The 22,729-nt window shown below is 58.1% G+C and overlaps 1 protein-coding gene across 4 annotated transcripts in view; it reads right to left on the reverse strand.

Annotated features, from left to right (window-relative positions):
* Positions 1 to 521: 521 nt before the first annotated feature.
* THAP4 (THAP domain containing 4) overlaps positions 522 to 22,729 on the reverse strand; it is a 35,372-nt gene continuing 13,164 nt past the window's right edge. Inside the window, exons 3-7 of one of the 4 annotated variants that reach the window (XM_052636722.1) lie at positions 15,810 to 15,936; positions 14,590 to 14,749; positions 13,268 to 13,377; positions 12,470 to 12,573; positions 522 to 778 (exon numbers count right to left, since the gene is read on the reverse strand). In XM_052636722.1, coding sequence (XP_052492682.1) covers positions 738 to 778; positions 12,470 to 12,573; positions 13,268 to 13,377; positions 14,590 to 14,749; positions 15,810 to 15,936 — 542 coding nt within the window. In that variant the 3' untranslated portion in view covers positions 522 to 737. Of the gene's footprint in view, positions 779 to 12,469; positions 12,574 to 13,267; positions 13,378 to 13,986; positions 14,201 to 14,589; positions 14,750 to 15,809; positions 15,937 to 22,729 lie in introns of those variants that run through there. The other 3 variants (XM_052636723.1, XM_052636724.1, XM_052636725.1) reach the window with 3 other exon arrangements.

The raw sequence follows: 22,729 nt of genomic DNA on the forward strand, positions 1-22,729 counted from the left end.
GCTCACATCTACGTAACGACGCTTAGGCTCACAGCCACCCTCATGCCTTGGGAACGCCCTCTGTCCACTAGGAAATGGGGGTCTTACGTGCTCAGCTCTTAAACATAACCTATGTCTTCAGCTTATTACTGACTACCAAACGCTCGTAAGTGTTTTGGTGGTGGTGTAGCTGCTAAGTAGTGTCCGGCTCTGGCAATCCCATGGACTGTAACCCACCAGCTCCTCTGTCCATGAGATTTTCCAGGCAAGAATACTGGAGTGAGTTGCCATCTCCGTTTCCAGGGGACCTTCCCGACCCAGGAATTGAACCCAGGCCTCCTGCATCGCAGGGGGATTCCTGCATCGCAGGCGGGCTCTTTACTGACTGAGCTATGACGGAAGCATATTGTCAAAACTGCAGGAAAAAATGAGAGGACGTCACCCTTTCTAAAGTTTTTAGGGAAGACTCTGGAAACAAAGAATCACCAGCAGATGAAAGAAATGTAGTCTGCGCAAGTGACGGCATTGACGGTGCTCACCCATAAAAATAAAGGCCTTTTATTTGGTTTCTCTACGTCATTACAGGAGCCGAGGCCACACCCTCGACCCACGGTGCCCGACCTGTGGCCACGCCCACGCCTGCAGTGCAGCGTCCCCAGGCAGGCAGCTCCACCCGGGGTCACGGGGTCACCTTCTTGTATGTGACGTGCAGGTGTTGAGTCAAGGGCTGCGTAGTGGTTGCCATGGAGACTGTCTGTTCAAGTTTGCCTTCGGAATTCAGCCTGAATTTTCGGGTAATCTGAGCAGAAGAAAACAAACATTTTGGTTTTTATCGTCCAAAGATTCCACAAGGGCTGCCGGGCCAGCACAGGCCACGTGCTCCTGCAGTGGCCGAGACACCCACCTCGGCGGTCAGGGGCCCGCGAGCCGGGCAGTGGCCCTGCCAGGGGGCAACAGACCCTCGGCTGGCAGCCCCGACGGGCGTCCTGACCCCCGGCTTGCGCCCTCCGCCGCCCCCCCAGCTTCCCCGGGACACTGGAGGTAGGCACGGGCACTGTCCTGCTGTCTGGCCACAGGCTGAACCCAGGGTGTCCTTTCAGCTCCTCCTGCCTTCTCCGCACAGCTGGCACGGAAGCCGGAGGTGGGAACCCGCTCCACCAGCACCAGACCTCCAACAAGAACACAGAGCCGAGGCAACCAAGCCTGGAAGGGAACCGGGGCCAAGGCCTGCTAACACGGCTTCCAGGTGGCGCCAGTGGCGAGGAGCCTGCCTGCCGACACAGGAGGCGGAAAGGCCGTTAACAGAAGCAGAGCGCCCCCAGCTGGTGTCACCTGGTGCCGAGTGGGGCTGGGGACCCCTGAGCGCCACAGCAGGCGTGCTGGCCAGGCCAGGCAACTGCTTTCCACTCACCAGCCCTCCGCAGAGAGAAGAGCAAAGTCAGATTTCAGAGAGTCCACTTAAAGGCCTCAGAGAGCCAGCCGGGCGGCAAGGCCACGGTCTCAGGCAGAAGGGTGTGCGGGGGAGACAGCGTGGAGCAGCTGCCCCCAAGGCCTGAGTGGAGGCCGCCTGGAGCCTGGGGAGCAGGCGGGGGCACCCGAGGCCCGGGGCTGCGCGGCACAGGTCGGGACCCCCGCAGGGCTGCACCCCGGAGTCAGAGTTACCCAGAAACACACGGGCAGCTCTGTCTCTAGCGAGCAGGAGCTGCCCTTCCTGGCCCACCTCGGAGAAGCAGGGGTCTGCCAGCTGCGGGAGGTAACATCAAGCAAAGCCTCAGGTATGCACTGTTCCCATACACGAGTCTGCCATTCAGGGAAATCATGGAAGGGAAGGGACCAGAGGAGAACAGAGGGACATCCTCAAAGCCATGAAAGTGAGCATACCCCTGGTGTTCTGGCTGCAAAATATCCTTCAAAGATGACACCAAACGGACACTCTCAGACAGAGATCCAGAGAATTCATCACCAGGAGGACCCCCATCTTCCTCACAGAAAACACTAGAGGAAGTTCTTCAGGTTTTTCAGAGAGAGGCGGGGAACCCTGTGACACACAGTCAGACCCCTGTGTGGTCTCCTGTTTGCCTGAGGGCAGCAGAGGCCACACGGTCAGGGGTCCAGGCCCACCCCCTCCAGGCTGCGGGAGAGGCGGGGGCTCAGGCATGACCCACACCTGCGGCCTCAGAATCGGGCCCCTGCACCCAGTACAGCAGCCCCCGTTCCAGATCCATCAGCCCCAGGGCCCTGGACAGCCACGGGCACCATGGGACATGCCCCTGGCCCTCCTGCTGGCCACCCGCTGCCGTACTGCAGGCAGGGCACAGGGGGATGCAGGTGGGCCCCATGCTGCGGGCCTTCCCAGGGCAAAGGGGAAGCGTCTGCTCATCTGCCGCACAGAGCCTGCCCAACGGGCTGAGGCAGCGTCTGGCTTCTCAGCAGGGGCGGGGTGCCCAGCACCCGCAGTCTTGTCTCCGCGCTGCTGCAACGGCGTGTGGCCACACCACGTGGACACAGCCCGCTTCACTGATGGAGACCCGTGTGGCCTCTCCTGTGGCCTTCAGCTGGAAGCTGTGAACACCCAGTAGCAGCCCCCTCACCCCAGAGCCCGTTGCCGGGCAGCAGGAAGTGGGAGACAGTCCTGGGGGGCCCTCAGCCCCAGGCCCCACCCAGGAGGGTGAGGGATGGCTGCCTACCCGGGAGCGCACTTGGGGCTCTGCTCACGTGGCCCACCACCAAGCAGGGCTGCAGGGATCACCTGCTCGGCTCCTCTGGGCTTTGTGGCCCCTTGGATGAAATTTCCTCTTCAAATGAAAGTTCTTCGAACAATCTACAGTTGGGGCAAGTTGTACCTTACATCTCTCGTGCCCCATGGCCAGTGCGGGGCTCGCCAACAGCGATGGGCGGTCACCCCATGTTTCCGCTCAGGGTGAGGATCCCTCTGGGCTGCAGACTGACCTCCTTCAAACAAGGCAAGGCTGGAAGCAGCTGTCTGCCTCTACAGCCTCAAAGCGGAGCTTGTTCAGGCTCCAGGGTGCTCGGAGCCGTGGGGGCCTCCTTCTGCAGAGAACGCTGCCCAGCTGGGAGCTCAACTCCACTGGCAGACGATGGGCCAGCAGGCCTGGGAGCCTCAGAGGCACAGGAAGAGAGTCACCGCGATGCCGGCGCGCATGCCCATGTCAGTCAAGCGAGCGGGGCCTCCATGGCACAGACCCAGAGACGCGACTGCGAAGGTGAGCCTGACTCCGGAACTCCTCAGCATTCGACGCTTTCTCAGAGTGGCTTCTCTTCCTGCCATGTCCTGTCCACACAGTCAAAGGCTTTAGCGCAGTCGATGGAGCAGAAGTAGGCACTTTTCTGGAACTCCTTTGCTTTCCCTGGTCCAGCGAATGTTGGCAAATTGATCACTGGTTCCTCTGCCTTTTCTAAATCCAGCTTGAACATCTGGAAGTTCTTGGTTCACGTATTGTTGAAGCTTAGTTTCAAGGATTTTGAGCATTACTTTGCTAGCATGTGAAATGAGCACAACTGTCTGGTAATTTGAACACATTTTGGCATTGCCCTTCTTAGGGACTAGAATGAAAATTGACCTTTTCCAGTCCTGTGGCCACTGCTGAGTTTTCCAAATTTGCTGGCATATTGAGCACAGCATTTTCACAGCATCATCTTTTATTATTTGAAATAACTCAGGTGGAATTCCATCACCTCCACTAGCTTTGTTCATAGTGATGCTTCCTAAGGCCCACTTGACTTCGCATTCCAGGATGTCTGGCTCTAGATGAGTGATCACACCATTGTGGTTATCTGGGTCATGAAGATCTTTTTGTACAGGTCTTCTCTATATTCTTGCCTCGTCTTCATAATCTCTTCTGCTTCTGTTAGGTCTTTATCATTTCTGTCCTTTATTGTGCCCATCTTTTCATGAACTCGTCCCTTGGTATCTCTAATTTTCTTGAAGAGGTCTCTGGTCTCTCCCATTCTATTGTTTTCCTCTATTTCTTTGCATTGTTCACTTAAGGCTTTCTTATCTCTCCTTGCTATCCTTTGAAACTCTGCATTCAGATGGGTGTATCTTTCCCTTTCTCCTTTGCTTTTAACTTCTCTTCTTTTCTCAGCTATTTGTAAGGCAGGTCAAGAAGAATAGTTAGAACCAGACATGAAACAGTGGACTAGTTCGAAAAGGCGTGTTACAAGGCTGTACATTGTCATCGCGCTTATTTAACATCATGCAAAATGCTGGGCTGGATGAGTCACAAGCTGGAGTCAAGTTTGCCAGGAGAAACAGCCACCTCAGACACGCAGATGACGCCACCCTAACTGCAGAGAGTGAAGAGGAGCTGAAGAGCCTCTGGATGAGGGTGAAAGAGGAGAGTGAAAAAGCTGGCTTAAACCTGACACTGAATAAGAGAAAGTAGAAACAGTGACAGAGTTCATTTTCTTGGGCTTCAAAATCACTGTGGATGGTGACTGCAGCCGTAAAATTAAAAGACACTTACTCCTTGGAAGAAAAACTACGACAAACCTTGACAGTGCTTTAAAAAGCAGAGACATCACTTTGCCAACAAAGGTCCGTCTAGTCAAGGCTATGGTTTTCCCAGTGGTTGTGTACAGAATTGAGCGTTTGACCATAAAGAGGGGTGAGTGCCAAAGAATTGATGCTTTTGAACTGTGGTGCTGGAGAAGACGCGAGAGTCCCTTGGACTGCAAGGAGATCCAACCAGTCCGTCCTAAAGGAGATCGGCCCTGAATGTTCACTGGAAGGACTGATGCTGAAGCGGAAGCTCCAATCCTTTGGCCACCTGATGGGGAGAGCTGACTCACTGGAAAAGACCCTGATGCTGGGAAAGGCTGAGGCAGGAGGAGAAGGGGACAGAGGATAAGAGGTGGTAGGGCCCCGCTGGCTCAGTGGACATGAGTCTGAGCGCGCTCCGGGAGAGTGCAGGATGGGGGGCCTGCCCTGCTGCAGTGCATGGGTTTCAGAGAGCTGGATGGGACTTCGTGACCGAGTGGCACCAGTGTCTTGTCCAGCAGGAAAAACGTGGAGGAGGACAGGCTGGGAGAGAGCAGGATAGATTTGACTTCATTCTAGGTCCTGAAATAAACCAGGAAGCCACCCCACACGACGCGTGAGGTGTAAGTGAGGGCTGAGCCGTGGAGAGAGGAGCTGGTGCACACGGGGGCCAGCTGCCGGAGGACTCGTGCGAGCCGCAGAGTTTCTCTCCCTGGTGAGCCCCAACACCCGCTCCCTCCCCGCCTCTGCCCCTGCTTTACTGAGCTGAGACTGTTCAGGTTCAAGTTTAGACGTGATTGCTCCACACGTGTATACGGCCCGATGTTTACCACAACGCGGTTAGTTAGCACATCTTTCCTGGGTGTGGTGAGGTCGTTTAAGGTCCACTCTCTTAGCAAACTTCACGAATGGAATGGAATACTGTTACCTGCCGCCCCGTGCTGCCCGCGGCACGCCCAGAGCCGACTCATTTCCCACCTGGAAGCTCACATCCACTGAGTAATGTCTGTCCACTGCTCCCACCTTCTTGTCTATTTCTGTGAGTTTCCTTTTTTAAATTCCATTTTTAAATGCAATCATGCAGCACCTGTCTTCACATTTCACCTCATACGACATCCTCGAGGCTTATCTGTCCCGCTGCAAATGGCATTTTCCGCGGCCGTGGCACACTCCCCGATGGCGCGTGGATGACGCGCCGTCGACGCACCGTCCTCGTCGTCCACTCACCTGCGCACGCGGCGGCGTCTCCTCACCTTGGCATTATGTGGGCTCCCACCCTGGAGAAGGCGCGCCCTTGCCCCAGCAGGTTCGGTGAGCACAATCTGTTCTACAGCCGTGGAGACAGCTCCTGGCTGGAACCACCCCCTCCCCCAAGGCCGGCAGGACCGGCGACCCCTGCAGGGGAGTGCTGAGAGGCAGCGGGAGCGGACGGGAAGGAGGCCCAGGGCCCGGAAGGGGAGAAGCAGCAGCTGCAGAGAGAAGAGCCCAGGCGACGGAGCGGCAGAGGAGACAGGCGGAGACTGGAGCGATACTGAGAAGCCTGCGTGTCTAACGGCAGCTGCGCAGGGAGGACGGTCACAGGGCCGCGGGAAACTGCAGCAGCGACAGCTGGCAACCCCCACACCTGGCAAGACACGGCACAGGCGTTACAGGCCTGGGCTCCGACGTGCAGACAGAGGCGGGCGGCCCTCGGGGCCCTCCTCTCCAGGGGCCCCCGGGGGCTAACAGGCCAACGCCCCTTCCCCCTGCTTCGTATTTCCTCCTGCCCCTGTCAGGAGCCAGACGGCAAAGGCTGGCTCAGAAGTAGTGGAACCAATGGGAAATCAGCCAGTGGCTGCACACGGTGGGAGGCTCAGGAGAGACCTGGGCAGACCTGAAGTTCACCCTGTGGGTACCTCGTCAGCACAGAGATGCCAACGCTTACAAGAGGCCCAGAAGGCCAACAAGACCAGCAACGCACCCAGCGGCCCCCGAAGAGGGGTCTCGCCTCCAGGCCCCACACAAGCAGACCCACACGCCCAGTGTTCAGAAAGAACACAACCACAGCGCACATGAAGAACCAGGGAGGTCCAGCCCATTTGAAGGGAAAATAACCACAGAAACTGCTCGACAAACAACTGCCAGGATCCCAAAGATGCTCCAAGAACTGAAGGAAGATGTGGAGAAGCTCAAGAAAGTAGCGTATGAACAAAACTAAAATACTGATAAAGAGACAGAAAACGAAGCCAAGAAAAAGTTCTGAGGCTGAAGAGCACAGTTAAACGAAAAGTTCACCCAAGGGGCCTGGAGGCGGCTGAGCAGGCAGACGCAGCAGCAGACGCGGCGGCGGACAGGCGCGGCTGCAGGAGCAGAGGGAAGGCAGGCCGGGAAGATGCGGTGGACCGATCCGCCTGTCTCGGAGGTGCTGCACGTCTGACCAAGTGGAGGCCTGTGGTGACCTCAAGCCGTCTTCCCAGACACATCTGCTCACTTTGGTTACGTTTTCCCTTTCAGTATTTCTCACACTTCAAATTTTTTCATTATTATGGTGCTTGCGGTGGTATCTGTGATCAGGGATCTCTGATGTCACAGCTATGACTTGCTGAAGGGTCAGATGGCGGCATTTTTAGCAGTGAGGTATACGCATGCGTCCAGACATCACGCTGTTGCACACTTAACAGAGTCACTGTGCGCACCGGGGAAGCAGAAATCCTGCGCGCCTCGCTTTACTGCGACACTGCCTTTTCTGAGGCGGTCAGGGCTGGACTGCAGCCTCTCCAAGCTGGGCCTATGAACAGAAGCTTGCAGAGAGCTCAGGGAACCCTACCAGGACGAGCTCTGACACACACAGACACACACAATCTAATCTGAAGCCCAAACCAGAGAATCTCAAAAGCAGCAAGAGAAGAGCGACTCGTCAAGAGACAGGGTGTCCTCACTCACACTGTTGGCAGCCCCTCGTCAGAAAGCCTGGAGGCCAGGAGCAGTGAGCCAACACAGGCAAACTCCTGAGAGAGGACGCTGTCGCCAGAGAACCCTGTGTCCAGTGCAACTTTCCTGTAAAGGGAGGGAGCCATCAGGACGTCCTCAGGCCATGAGCTGAGGGGACTCTCCCCAGCAGATAGCCTTGCAAGAAACGCTGGACGCGGTCCTGCAGGCGAATGCAAGGACGGCAGACACGACCTGGAGAGACAGACAAAGCTGTCAGTAGAGGGAAACGCGTGGTGAGGCAGGAGAGCGGCTACGCAGCAACTTCAGGCCAGTCACATGCGGTCCCCACCGTAACCTCAAAGGAGATATCCACAGAGTGTGCACAAAAGGAGACGAGAAGGGAATCGAAACATTTCAACACAGAAAATCAACTGGACACGGAAGATAGTATGCAGGAAACGAAGGACAAAAAGGCCATGAGGTGCATCAGAAAAGCACAGCACGATGACAGAAGTCCCTCCGTTACCAGGGGTTATTTTAAATGTAAATGGTTAAACTCTCCAATCAAAAGACAGAGACTGGAAGAATGGGCAAAAGCATGCTGTCTACAAGAGACCAGCATTAGATCCAAAGACACCAAGAGGCTTAAGGTGAAATGATGGAAAAAAAACATTTCATGCAGTCACGAAGAGACAGCAAGAGCAACTATACCAGCCTCAGACAAAGCAGACAAGCGGGTTACGAGAGACAAAGACGGGCAGCCGTACTAGTCACGGGCTCCAAGAGCAGGGAGATGTGCGGAGCGCAAAGCGACAGAACCACAGGGAGAAACGGATGGGGCGGCAGCAGTGTGCACGACGGGCGGAACCACGGGCGGAACCACGGGCGGGCAGCGGGCTGTGCCGACAGTGCGACGCGCAGCCCACGTGCACGGGCGCTGCTCCAGGGCAACCCTGAAACGCGGAGGCCGGCCGCTCGCTCAGTTGCGTCTGACTCTTGTGACCCCATGGACTGTAGCCCGCCAGGCTCCTCTGTCCATGCGATTCTCCAGGCAAGAATACCGGAGAGGGTGGCCACGCCCTTCTCCAGGGGGTCTTCCCGGCCCAGGGACTGGACCTGGGTCTCCTGCCTTGCAGTCAGATTCGTTACCATCAGAGCCACCAGGAAGCTCCGGGACACACCACATGTTTAGTGAAAAATAAACCCTCAATGCATGTAAAACGACAGACATCATACAAAGTATCTTCTCCAATTACAATGGGACAAAATTAGAAATCAGTAAGAGGGAAAACTAGAAAAATAACAAATCTGTGGAAATCAAAGAGCACTCAAAAGGACCAGTGGATCAAAGAAGAAATCAAAGAAGGGAAATCAGAACATACTTGAGATGACTGAGAACAAAACCACAAGATATCAATACTGAAGGGATTCAGCAAAAGCAGTGCCAAACGGGAAATTCATACGTCACGTGCTTGCATTTTTAAAATGAAGAAAGATCTCCAGTCGATAATCTTACTTTACAACTTAAGGGACTAGAAAAATAAGAAGACACTAACACCCACAGCTAACAGAAGGAAGGAAATAATAAAGATATGAGCAGAGGTAAGCAAAATAGAGAACAGAATAATAACTGAGCGAAAGTTGCTTCTTCAAAAAGATCGACAAAAACGACACAGCTTTAGCTCAGTGGACAAAGAAAACCAGACGGGAGACTCACACTGCTCAGCTCAGAGACTGCACTGGGCGCTCTGCTGCCACGTGGGCAGGAACGAGGGTTATAAGAGCATGTGAGCAGACCAGGCTCAGACCCCTGAGAACAGAGAGCCCACCAAGCCTGAACCGTGAAGGGAGAGAGACCCTAACAGACCTGCATCGTGTACGGAGACGGGACAGTAATAAAAACCTGATGACAAACGAGAGCCCTAGGTCTGATGGCCTCGTGGTGAAAGGTTAGTGATCTAAACGTGCAGAGGACTGACACCAGGGCGTCCCTGGCGGTGAAAGCCCCCACGCTCCCAGCGTCGGGGCCTTGGCTCGGTCCCTGCATGCTGCAAGCGAGACCTGAGATCCCCCATGCCACAGCTGAGACCCGGCACAGTCAAAAAAAATCCACCTTTCTCAAACTGTGTAAAAAAATAAAGACGAGGGACTACTTCCTAACTCATTCTAAGAGGCCAGAACTGCCCTAATATCAAAGCCAGACACAGACAACAAGCAAACTACAAACCAACATCCCTTACGCACACCGAAACAAAAATCCCCAACAAAATAAGCAAATTACACTCAGCCGGGTAGTAAAAGGGTTACACACCGCGACCAAGTGTGGTTTATTCCTGGAATGCAAGCAAGGATGCTTCCAGATGTGGAAATCAGTCAATAGGACGTGTCACATAACTACAGCGAAGGAGAACAACCACAGGACCATCTTAACTGACGCAAAGAAGCGCTGACAAAGCTGAGCATCTTCACGATAAAAGGCTGCACGAGACAGGCCCCCAGGGGACACTGTGCCCCCTGCAGAGGCTGACAGCTTCTCCTGGAGACCAGGACCAAGGCAAGGACGCCCACTGCTGCCTTCTCCACGCTGCTGCACAGCATTGGAGTCCAGCTGGAGCGACGCGCAAGGCACGACAGGGGCCACACGGGAAAGGAGGGAGCAGGACTGTTTCTGCAGAATGGGCCATGCATGACATCTTAAGGCTTCCACACACAAAACTATTAGCTCGTAAGTGAATTCAGCAAAGAACAGGATACAGTCAGCACACAAAAATCAGCTGCATTTCTGTAGGTTAACAGTGAACAGCCCAAAAAGGAAATTAGGAAAGCAATTCTATTTCCAATAGCATGAAAGAAAATTCAGGGACTAACCAAGGAGGTGAAAGACATGTGTAAGGAAACTACATTAATATTCCAGAAAGAAATTAAAGAAGACACAAATAATTGGAAACACATTCTGTGTTCATGAATTGGAAAACTTGGTATCATTAATAATAAACACTACCCAAAGAGACCTACAGAGTTGACAAAATTCAAATCAAAACGCAAATGATTAGTTTGTAGAAATAGAAAGATCTATCGTAAAATTAGACTATACAAAGGGAAAAGGACAGTCTTTTCAACAAATGGTGCTGGAAAACTGGGTGTCCCCATGCAAAAGAATGGAACCATACCCTTACCTAACAGTAATACAATACCCTCAAAATAAACCACAGCCTTGAAAAGCTAAAACTGTAAAACTCTTAGACGAAACCACAGAGCAGGTTTAATGGCCTTGGATTTGGCACTAATTTCCTGGGCACCAATTTATAGCCAATGAAGAAAAACCAAACTGGCATTCATGAAAATCAATCAGTATCATCGGGCAGATGAAGACCGAAACCCCAAGAGGCCACCTGGCACCCACCAGGAAGGCCCCTACCAAACCCAGGGAACAGCGAGCACTGACGAGGACGCAGAGAGGCCGGAGCCCCGCGCAGTGCCGATGGGGACCTAAGACGGTGCAGGCGAAGCGGGAGAGTGCAGAGCGGGTCCTCAAAACATTACAAGCAGAGTCGGCCTCATGCCCGCAGAGCCCCACTCCCAGGCACACCCCCAGAGAACTGCTGAGCAGGGTCTTGCAGAGGTGACTGCACACCCTCAGGGCAGCGTCCAGGAAGAGCCACACACATGGCGAGGGGTCCTCGGTAAATCTACACACTTCAACGAGATAAGGCTAATCTTTTAAAAATGGTGCTGGAACAACTGGGAAAAGAAATGAAAGCATCTTGACCCCTACCTCTTACAACAGAAAAACATAAAGTCTCAAATCAAAACCTTAACGTAAAAGGGAACACTGCAAACATTCTTAAAGAAAACACTGGTGCAAGTCTGTGGCCTGTGTTAGGCAAAAATGCTAAGATGCCACAAGAGACAGTACCTGTGAGAGGAATGCCTGGGCACAAAACTTCATCAAAAGTAATACACCTGTTAAAGAAATGAAATGACAAGCCCTAAGTCGAGAACACAGTCTTAACACATCTACCTGATGGAGGACCTGTGTCCAGAATATACAGCAAACTCTTATACCTCAAAGGCAAGGCAAACAATCCAGAGGGGAAAAAGGAAAAGGATCCGAACGTTCACGTCAGGAAACAAAAAATTCAAGTGGCAAATGAGCCCGCGGGCTGAATGAGCCACACTCAGCCACCACAAAATGTAATTAACACCACAAGGGAATGGAAGGCCACTTGGCAGCCAGAAGCGCAGCCTCCGCTTGCGGCCTGGCCCGAGCGACCGTGGTGACGAGCTACAGGGCACTCAATTCACCGTGGCACCGCGGAGGCCTCCGTGATGGGTGCTAAAGGGTCTACTGGAACACACGCAACAAGGTCCGAACGCCCTGCTGACATCCCGTGCCGGCGCGCTCGGCCACCTGGGGCATCTTTGGCGCCCACCATGCAACCACAGATCTGAGAGAGACGAGCAGACCACACGCGAAAAGGAAAGCTGTAAAAGCACCAGGAAACGGAAGGGAAATCTTGATCACTTTGCAGCAGAAAACACCTTCCTGAGCAAGAACCCAAACTCAGACAGCGTTATGGAGAGACCCTGAGGGGCCACTACAGAGAGGCAGGCGTGCACCCACGCGCAGGACACAGCGAACAGCGGGCTGGCGCGAGGCCCACACAGCGAATGGCAGCGCGGCGTCCACGGGGTGTGAAAGCCCACCGTGAGCCAACACGAGGCGGACAGCAGAGGCAGCAGCCCTGAGCACCGAGCACCCGGACAAGCACACGAGCGCGACACGCCCCTCGCTCGTAAGCGGCAGCTCCGAGCAGAAGCAAGACACTGCCTTCTATTTCCCTGACTAAGAAGCCCAGAAGCCCTGAGGACACACTGTGCTGGCTGAGGGGCAGGAAGCCAGGTCCCCGGCAGTGCTGGTGGGCAGGTGACAGTTCAAGACACCTGACCGCACACAGCAGGGGCCGGGCGATCACACCGCAGAGTGTCTGCGCGCGAGCAGAGTGCTGCCTGGAGGCGGCCCAGCCCCGGAGGAGGGGGAGGCCAGGTCCAGCTGGAGCCACGGGCCCAGTGGCTCACCTGCTCCACGTGGGGCTCCTTGGCAAAGGAGATCCTGGCGATGGAGTGGGACGCGATGCACAGCTCCTGCCCGTTCACCTCGCCTTCCTCCACCTCCACGATGCCTGCAAGGGAATGTGTCAGCCCCGCTGCCTGCGCCAGCCGCCCACCTCTGCGGCCCAGAGCTCGATCCATTTTAACGCCGCAGCCGCTGAGGCAGCCATGGCCCCTCGCCTGCGAGGACCCCCAGGCATCAGGAGGGAAGACACCGCTCCTCCCATTGCTGAGGCCGGTGACGTCTGGGGTGACCCTGCACTCCTGCTCCCAAGAGACCTGACAGGAGGGTGTGCAGCTAGAGGAGGGGACCTCCCCGCCCCCACCACCCTCCGGGCGCCAAGAGACCTGACAGGAGGGTGTGCGGCCAGAGGAGGGGACGCCCCCGCCACCTTCCGGGCCGCCAACCCCCGGGGCAGCGCGGCTGGCCCTGCTGGCCTATCAGCTTCAGGAAGCGAGCGCTCACTTGAGCCAGTGAGCGAGATAAGGGTGACGCAGGCAGGGTCTGAACTCATGGACCTGGTGAACTCTCCCGGGGCAAAGCAGACTTCCAGACAGGACTTTCACTCCCGGTCAAGGTCCCCCCCGGAGGCCCACCGGCACAGGAGACGTGGGGCTCGCACAGACGTGAGCGGGAGCGCTGAGCCAGGAACCAGCTGGCTCCCGCAGAGGGCCTCCCGCAGCGCCCCCGCCGCCTCCCCACCCCAAAGGCGCCCACAGGGCCCGGGCAGGGCGCGGGCAGGGGCAGCCCGGGGGGGCGCCTACCTGTGTTCTGGGCGCTGACGAAGGCCACCTTGTTGGTGTCCGGCTGCAGGCGGATGAAGCCGCACTCCCGGTGCATGGGCTTGCGCGTGTCCGGGTGGAAGGCGCTGAACCTGGACCGGGAAGCGACAGTGGAGCCCCGGCACCCGGTGCCCAGCAGAGCACGTGCAGGCGCGGCGGGCCACCCTCTCCTCACCCAGCGGACGTGAGGCGCCACACGGAATAGACACGTGAAGGACACAGTGGAGACACGGGGAGCACGGGGACGGCCCCCGCTCACTCGGGTCTCCTCTCCCGCTGCAGGGCCTGCCTGGACCCTGCTCTCCCGCAGGGCGTGCCCGCCCAGGGCCCGCCAGCATCTCCCACACTCCTCAGTCTGAGCCCCGACCAACACCGTCAAGTCCATCCCTCCCACGCGGTCTTCCCGCCGCTGAGCTAGGATCCTGCTCAGGGGCGCACAGGCTCATGTGAGAAACGGGGTGCAGTCCGCGTCTCGTCACCCCATCTCCGCTGCAGGCCCACGGCTGGGGGGCAGCGCCAAGCCTCGGCCTGAGTGCTGGCTCACGACTCACAGCCTGCGGGCTCAGCAGCACTGGGTGGGAACCCCCTGCCGACAGCATGTGACAGGCGGGGGCCCGGCTCATACCCCCGCTGTGAGCATGACCCCTCACGAGAAAGACATCCACTGCCTGCCTGCACACACAGTATCACACTGACCAAAGCAAGATACTACCTTTTATTTATCTGATTAAAAAGACCAGAAGCCCTACTCTCCTCCCTTTCTGGTAACGGCAGCCACCGAGTGGCCAGCACCAAGAGGAGGCTAACGGGTGCTGGTCGCGAGTCCCGGTAAAAGGCTGTGGCTCACGGCTCTGCTTCACGTGACCCAGCATTTCCACCTCTTGGTTCATACGCAGGCTGTTCTTTCTTCTCACCCTTGCAGTCAAGAATAAAATGAAAAGGTACGAGATAGTACCTCCTCAGCTACCCCCGCCCGGTGCCACCCACCCGGGCACCCTGCTTTGAGCTGCCCCCCGCCCCGAGAGTGGCAGGAGGCCCGGTCAGACTCTGAGACCCGTGATCCCCCAGCCTCTCTGAGACCCCGGCTGGCTCAGGGTAGGACCACAGGAAAGCCAGGCCTGGGGTGGCTGATCTCCACAGGGCGCCATGCATGCTTCCCGTCTGCATTAACAAGCTGAGACTGCGCTCAGTGTTTCCAGCCCGTCCCTGGGGGCGGGCACGCATCCTCCGGGGCGGGGCGGGCACAGATCCTGTGGGGCGGGGCGGGGCAGGGCAGGGCGGGGCAGGGCGGGGCGGGCACTCACGAGAAGTTGAGCATGGGCTGGCCCACGTGCGAGATGTGAGCCTCCTCCAGGTACCGGAAGGGCTGCAGCGTCGGGAAGGTCCCGGCTCCCGGCGGCTCTGATAGCCAGGTGCCCAGCATCCAGGACAGCGGCTCTACCACGGGGCTCATCCTGGGGGGCTCTGTGGACAGAGAGGGGCGTCAGCGACTGCTGCTGGCCGTCCTGGGCAGCTTGGCGTGGATCGCACACCATATACCTGCAGGCCCTGGTCATCACAGCTTGACCCGCAGGGCCTGACCTCACCAGCGGCCAACATGAGCCTCAACGTCCTCGCTTGGTGGGGAGAACGAGGCCGCGCCGGCAGCAGACCCCGTCCTGCTGGACGAACTCCAGAGCCTGCAGCTCCCGGGACGTGGAGGATGGCAGGGCGGCGGGGGAGGCCAGGGGCCCAGGGCCTCAGAGGGGGCTGGAAAGGCAGCATCGCCAGCCCCCGGGCTGGGCAGCATGCCCCCGCATGGCAGCCTGGCGCTGCGGGTGAAGGCAGGGGGAGACTGTGGGCAGCGCGACAGGGGCCCTGGGCCAGGAGGGCACACCCTGCCCACCAGGCGGGGCCCACGGTGGCAGCACCGGGCAGAGACTGCTACCCGCAGGCACCAAAGGGCCCTGCCACTGAGGGGGAGGGCGACAGCCGGCCTCGAGGGCCGGGGGCAGGTGGGCAACGGGACCACAGACGAGTGTGGGTGCGCAGACCACTCTGCCCGGCGCCCAGGCCCCACACCCCCGCAGTCAGGGTGGAGGTGCTGCTGAGCGGCTTTCCAGAAACCAGCTCGCGGGGTCCTCTGGCCCGTGGGACTCCCTGAGGCTGCGGGAAGGTGGGGCTGGGCCCGCACGGGCCACCGGGCATGGGGACAGGAGGTCTGACTCCCAGTCCGCTGGCTTCCTACACCCGGTTGCACCTCAGACTGAGTGTCTTCAGGCAGACAGTGCACACAACACAGAGGAGAGGAGAGGGGAGGGGAGGCGGGCGCCACCGAGCCCGCCAGGGGCCACACTTCTTCTCTGCTCAGCACGGGGCCTGTGGGATCTTAGCCCCCCATCAGGGGTCGAACCTGGGCCCCCGCGGCGGGAGCATGGAGTCCTACCCCGCACCCCAGGGAGACCTCGGACCACACTACTGAATGGCAGCTTCTGACAAGCCCCAGACGCCAGCACAAAGGAACCCGCCTCTCAGGCGTACACACCTCGGGGATGCGCGTGCTCCAGAAGCACCTCTCGGCGTACACACCTCAGGGACGCGTGTGCTCCGGAAGCACCTCTCAGGCGTACACACACCTCGGGGACGCATGTGCTCTGGAAGCATCTTGGCTCCTAAGATCACACGGCCTGTGACTGCTGCTGGAATGAGGTCTGGGAGAATGACCGTGGGAAGCTCAAAGGGCTCTGGCGGTGGAGAAGCAACTCCCTTGACTGAGAACGCTGGGGACGGAGCGCAGGGGGCCGGGCTCGAGGACCAGCGGGTGGAGGGCAGGGTGTGCCCCCCCGGCGGGCGGAGTGGCCCCTCTGACTTGAGATCCCCAGGCAACAATGGGGCGGCCTGGGGGTGGGGGTGGGGCATGTTCCTTCCTCCTCCAGCCTGGCTTTCTCTCCCGGGACTCCCTTTCCAAATCGCCCGTGGAAAGTCAGAGCTGAGGATGGTGACGCTGGAGCTGACTGACAACGCTCTCACGTTTAGACAACCAAGAAAAACCGAAATCAGGACTGCAGTCACAACCTCTGGTGGAAGTAAAGACCAGGAGCTTCGGACTTGGCGGTCTCGGGGCCAGCAGACCCCGCTGCTCTGATCTCTGGCAACACAGGGCTCTGTTTGCTCCTCTGGGTGACGCAGCTGACGCTCATCCACGGAGAGGAGCTCAGCAGCGAGCTGACGGGGGCTGCGCACACGTGCCGGGAGCACACGCGGGAGTGAGCTCACAGGGCGGCGTCTCAGGGACAGAACGTGCAGCACGAGTCCCGGGCCGGCGGGCCGGGTGGGCGGGGAAAGGCCGGCCGAGCCCCCGGAAGGGCCCTGGCCTCCTCTTTGAGCAGAGCCCTGAGGCCTGGTGGAAGGGCTGAGGCCCCCGGCTGCAGGAAGCAGCTGGAGGAGGATGCGGCCCTGCGGCAGCAACGGGGGCAGCAGCAGGGGCAGGAAACCAAGGCCGGCAGCCCTCCGGCCCTGGAAGCCACCCCAGAGAGACGGAAACGCGGCCCTGAGGCCTGAACACACAGCTCACCCAGAACGCCCCGAATGCCCTCCCATGTCGGGAGGCCAACAGAACACGCAGACACGGCGTGACTTGGCTTCAGAGGAGGGAAGTGCCAGCAAGAAGCTCCACGAGGAAGGCCTGGAAAACATGCCTGGGAGAGGGGGGCCAGACCTACACAGCGCGCAGCCCAGCTGCAGGGGGCAGCTCCCCGGAGGCGGGGAGGGCAGGCGGGTCCCCACAGCCTTCCTCCCCTGACACCCAACACCGAGCCTGTGAAACGCGGCTGCTCCCGAGACGCATTTCCAGCACAAGACCCCTCTGTGGGATTTCAAAACCTCACCCTAAAATACAGAACTTCACCCACCCCAGCAATCTTGAAGTACTGGTGGCTACATGTTCAAACGTTTCGTACAATATTGAGTTTAATAGTTTATCAACGCTAACTTCACTCATTTCCCTTTACCTTTTTGACACATTTAGTAGAAAATTTAAATTCGATGGGAACTCACACCATGTTCCCATTGATAGCACTGGAAAGGAGAGTTCAACACTCAGGGGATGCTGTGCCGTGAAATCTGCCAAGAGGGCACCACGAGCCTTCACTGAAAGACGTGAGAGCAGCTGCGGCAGACAGGCGCGGGCGCTGGGCTCGGCTTGCACAGGAGGAGCATGTGCCGGGGAGCGGGCCGGGCCCACCAACTTCCGAGCCACTGCCTCCAGGCTGCCCGCCCGAGAGCAGATCCCGCAGGGAAGACTCGCTTTAAAAGCAGAAGAGCAGGTGCACCATAGACGGTGAGACACAGACAGCACCCCCACGCACCCGGGGCCACGCATTAGAAGAAACAGCTGCTTAGACGGAATCTCAAAGCAAGACCCTCAACGTCTGCTGTCAACAAGAGATGCAGCTGAAGTAATCTGGAAAGGCGTCAGAAGGTGGGGCCAAGGCAGACAGCCGGGATCAGGCATCAGGACCCGACATCAGGCAGAAGGCAGGCCAAGCCCAGCGGGCACAAGCGGATGCGGAGCGGCCCCGCAGCACGCGGGGCACGGTCGCCATGGAGGCGTCTGTGGACACTCAGGCCCCAGACGCAGCAGCAGCATTTAAACAGCAGAAGCTACTGAAGACGTGCAGAGGGTGACAGAGAAACTACAGGAAATCTCTGCACGTCTCTCCATGTGCGAGCACGCAGGATCCAAATAACGAAACAGAAATAACTACACATGGAGCATAAGGAATGAGGCGGCTCTGAGGACAAACGCTTTGCAGCTTGAAACGAGAATACTCCTTTAAGTTCCTCTGAAAGACCCGTGAAGACTGACTTTTAACTGGTCAGAGAGCACTTGTAACTTCCAAAAACTGAAGCGCTCTTCCCTGTCCAATCACAATGCAACGAGACTAGAAATTAAAACGGTCCAGACGTTCTTTGAAACAAATCAAGAAAGAGATGCCAAACACAGAAACGTATGGGTGCCATGCCTCCACTGGTTGGAACCATCCGGAACAGGCACGTGGATCCAGCAGGGGAGCTGCAGGCACAAGAGGACAGGCTGCCAGCTCGCCCGCACACAGCTCTGTCTCGTCCCTGTGACCGCTGCGGTAAAGCTGTTCACAGCGAAACGGCCACGAAGCAGACGAGCCTCGGGAGAGAGCAGGCGCCGCCGCCTGGCCCTCTGCCCGCGTCACAGCAGCACAGGGCCGCCCCGGGTCTGGTGTTTTAAGGACACAGAAACGCTGGCGTGGGGGTTACACCCCCCGACTCCTAAAGATGTGCCCACACTAACACCAGAGGGGCAGGCTGCGGTGCCTCGCACACCCTCACCCCAGTGGTGCCGGCATGAGCCGCACGGCCGTGGCCCGTGAGGGGGTGGGGGCCTTCTCTGCCTCTCACTCCCTCCCTCTTCCAGCCAGAGCCTGAGGCTGCTGGCACCAGAGACCCCCTGCGCCCCAAACCAACGGCTCCCAGAGTGCCGAGGGAAGCTGCAGCTGCCTCGGCTGGGTTTCCAAGCGAGCAGGGCTCGGGGTTGTTGGAGACACACAGGGAGCTGCTGTGGACAGAGAGGTGCTGCCCGCCCAGAGCAGGACAGGCCGGCAGCCCCTCATCCCCGTGAGCCTGCCTGCCTGCCAAGCGCAGCGGGAACAAGCCATGAACCTGCTGGGGTGCGTGCAAGAACATGGCTGAGGCAGGTCCGCGGAAGCGCAGGGCTGCAGAGCCCCTGAGCTCTGCCTGCTCAGATTCTCCACCGCCCCGGGGGCCCAGGGACTCACTGGAACCCCAGCGCCTGGACGGCGGAGGCCATGGAGCAAAGGCGGATCAAAGACGCCACGAGGGGTCTCGACTGTAGGCTCCTTTGCTTGGAGGCAAGAGAGTTTTTCATAAGCGACTCCAGCAGAGTGCAGGGGCTGTCCTGGGACACAGGTAAGCTGGGAGGAGCCGGGTGGACTGGGGCCCTCGGCGTGTCCCCTGAAGACAGGTCTCCTGCAGACTGGGCAGGGAGGGGGGGTCGCCAGCTTCAGGATGGCTCGGCACATCCTGTGTATCAGGCACTTATCTCTGCTATTATTAAGTCAGCTCCACCTCAGTCCCCAGGCATTAGACCCGAGAGGCTGGGGACTCTTGCTCTAAAGGGATAGGATTCCAGCTGCTCCTGAACGGGGAGGTCAGACATGGGGGCAGCTGGTCCCCAAGGGGAGGGCCCAGCTGGTCCCAGGAGAGCTGGGCTGGGGGGCCTGGGGCCGGCCCCGACTGGGCCGTTCACACCACAGGGTCATGGGACAAGGTGACGGGTGTCTGGAGGTCCACTAACACTGGTCCTGCCCCCCATCTTGCTCCCTGACCTCGGCCCTGGGCTGGGTCTACACAAAGGCCACCCACCTGGTGCAAGGCTTGGTGGGGCTCAGGCAGGGAAGGAGCTGGGCGTGCAAGCCACAGCCGGGGCGAGAGGAGGGACTGACCAGCTCAGGGGGTGGGGGCCAGGGACGTGGAGGCAGGAGCCCGAAGAGTCCCAAAACCACAGCAGTGAGAAGCGAGGCTGCAGACTACACAGGCTCGAGGTGGGGCGAGCCCGGCACGGCGCGGCCACAGGAACCACGGTGGACGCAGCCCCCAGGACAGGCCAGAAGCCCTAGAGGCCCGGCCCCTGGACGGGGGGGGGGGGGGGGGGGGGGCCGCTTCAGGAAGAGTGGGCTGGGGGACTGCTGAGGGTTGGGAGCCCAGCCTCCAAGAGACTCAACCTTGTGCACTGTGCATGGGCCGGCAGGCAGGAGCGCACACGAGGGTGCAGGACCCCAGCCCAGGCAGCGGCCGCGGGGCAGAGCGCCACCCTGAGCGCGGGGGCAAAGGAGGCCTTCTGGGCGGAGCGCAAGGAGACGGGGCTAAGCCGGTGCTACTTTCAGTGCCGGAAGGAGCCGTGTGCGGCGGCAGTGGAAGGGCAGAAGCGCGCTGCTGGCCGTCAGGAGAGTCTTGGTGCCCTCCGAGCGCACGCTTACAACCACAGGCTCCCACGTCCGGCTCTGCTCTGAGAGACACTTCGGACCCAGTCCTCTCCGCCTGCCATCAGGAGCTCTTAACTGCAATGAATTTAACGCGGGCCAGAACAACACCGGGGCTGGGCAGGTCCCGCTGGCTTCCCGCCCGCTCTGCCCCCTGGAATCGTGGTCGACTCTTGGCCACGGGCCCGTTCCGTGTTTTCACTCAAGTGTTGCAGGACAGAAAGACCAACACGAGGCTCTGAAAGCCGAATGTCATGGGACACGAGCCCACACATGTGCCAGCGCCATCCAGCGACACCCGTGAGATCTGTGTGTTCTGCTCTGATCGCACTTCACTAGGGAGGCGAAAACACCACAAATTAAAAGTCAGACAAAGGGAAAGCACGACAAACAGGCACCTGGCTGGCCTACTTGCCATTCCAACCTCCTCAGGCAAATCAGACAGGCCTCTATGCTCTGTTTCCCTAGTTTCACTTTTCTTTCATTAAGATCTCAACCAATACGCAGATTCAGACATCTAAATTTTCTCCAAGGAATTTAAACCTTCATCTTTGGGCCTGGGACAGTGAGCGCAGGCTTACCCATCCCTAAGCTTCCTATACTCCAGGCGCCGCCAAGGTCCTTCAAGGTTGTTTTCTGCCAACACACGGGAAACACTGCACCTGGCCGCCAACAGCTCACAGGAAGCGACTGCCAAGCCTGCAAGAGGCATGCTGGGAACTGTAGTTCCACAACACAGGGGCCTCTTCAGGACAAAGTGGAACAAAGCGGGACCCGAGACAGCCAAACCATCGAGCTGAGAGGAGCTGTGGAGGCTGAGGCAAATTCATGAGAGTCAGCCAGGCCAGAGGGCCAGCCGCCTGGGCAGACTGCGGAGTGGACCTGGCCCTCTGACCGGCACTGCTGGCCAGCGGGGACAGGCCTGTGCAGCAACGCTGGCTTGTGCAGCCAGTGTGCAGGAAAGCTGCTTCTGGAAGACACATTCTGGAAACTCCTGGCACACCTGTCAGCAGAGGCCCACGGCCCCCAGGGCAGGAAACAAGCAGATCTGTCCACTGGGACCTAGGGCCAGACGCCGTTGAGGTACTGTGCACCCCACTATCACCTTGCGAGACTCCAGTGTTCTCCACCAGGGCACAGGCAGGGTGGAGAGCCTTGGCGGCCCGGCAGCGCTGGCTGTGCCAGGCGAAGGGCCCCATGCAGCACGGGAGGTCCGGCTGGCTCCCCAGGACAGGCACCCAGGGGGAAGCTGCTGCTTTGGAATGAGGGCGAGGCCCTCGCTTCATCACCCAGGAGATGGAAAGGCCCCCATGCACACCCAGGAACACAGGATATGTCAGGAAATAGAGCATATCTTCCATAAAATACAAAAGACATAATAGAAAGGGGCCAAATTATTATTACTTGCAGATAAACGTTATCGTTGGTTATCTAGTTAATCCCAGTCTCAACTGAGAAACTATTAGAACTCATGGGGACGGCAGGCCAGTGGGAACGCAGGAGGCAGCCTGCACGGGACTCCAGGCCAGGTTCACACGGATGTGAGTGAGCACCTCCCGGGGCTGCAGTCCCAGGGGTCCCACAGTGTCCTGGGGTTCACTGCCAGGAACCCGCCTCGTTCTCACCAGAGAAAGCAAGAAAAGAAAGGAAAAGAAATCACCAGAGTCCCTGGCCACAAGCCCTGTTTCTCCAAAACAAAGGCCTGGGCCATGGTGTGAAGACCTCCCAGATCATCTCACGGGGTGGGGAGGCCCTTCCCCACACTGGCCCCTGGTCTCACCCAAGGAGTGGAGAGGAAGGGAAGAAACACTTGTGAAGGTTACAACCCGGGAACAGCAGCCACTAAAAGGCTGAACTTAATCAGAAGATTAGAAATGCTTCCCCTCCCCCAGACCACTCCTCAGGGCTCTAGCATAATAACAGGATTACAGGGGAAAGTGCCGCAAGGTACAGACTCTGTGAAAAGTCTTTCGAGAAACCCAGAGTCAAGGAGGAGGAAGCAAATAAGGACGAGAACGTGAAGCACTGACATGCGCAGCTGCAGGAGGTGACCGGGGACCAGCCCCAGTCAGGGCACCCCCACGCGCCACGCCACGCACCTGCCTGCCGCAAGTTCCGTGATGACACCACGTCCGTCTTTCTACAAAACTACAAGGCAGGCTAAAAGGCAAGAAAGAACAGTCTGAAGACGCAGAGCAGAAATTCTGGAATTCTCAGAGTTGGGTCTGAAGTAACTGTGATCAATATGCTAAGGATTCTAATGGGAAAAGCAGATAAAGTCTAAGAACAGACACGTAACGTAAGAAGAGAGGGAACGTGGACAAAGCATGAAAAACACCGACGGCAGGGCTGAGGAAAGAGGGGCGGGAAATACCTGTCCATAAGAACCTCCCCTACTGAAATGCAGAAAGAAAAAAAGAGAACAGAG

This window comes from Budorcas taxicolor, chromosome 3 (assembly GCF_023091745.1).
Source record: "Budorcas taxicolor isolate Tak-1 chromosome 3, Takin1.1, whole genome shotgun sequence".
In the NCBI taxonomy this organism is placed as follows: Eukaryota; Metazoa; Chordata; class Mammalia; order Artiodactyla; family Bovidae; genus Budorcas; species Budorcas taxicolor.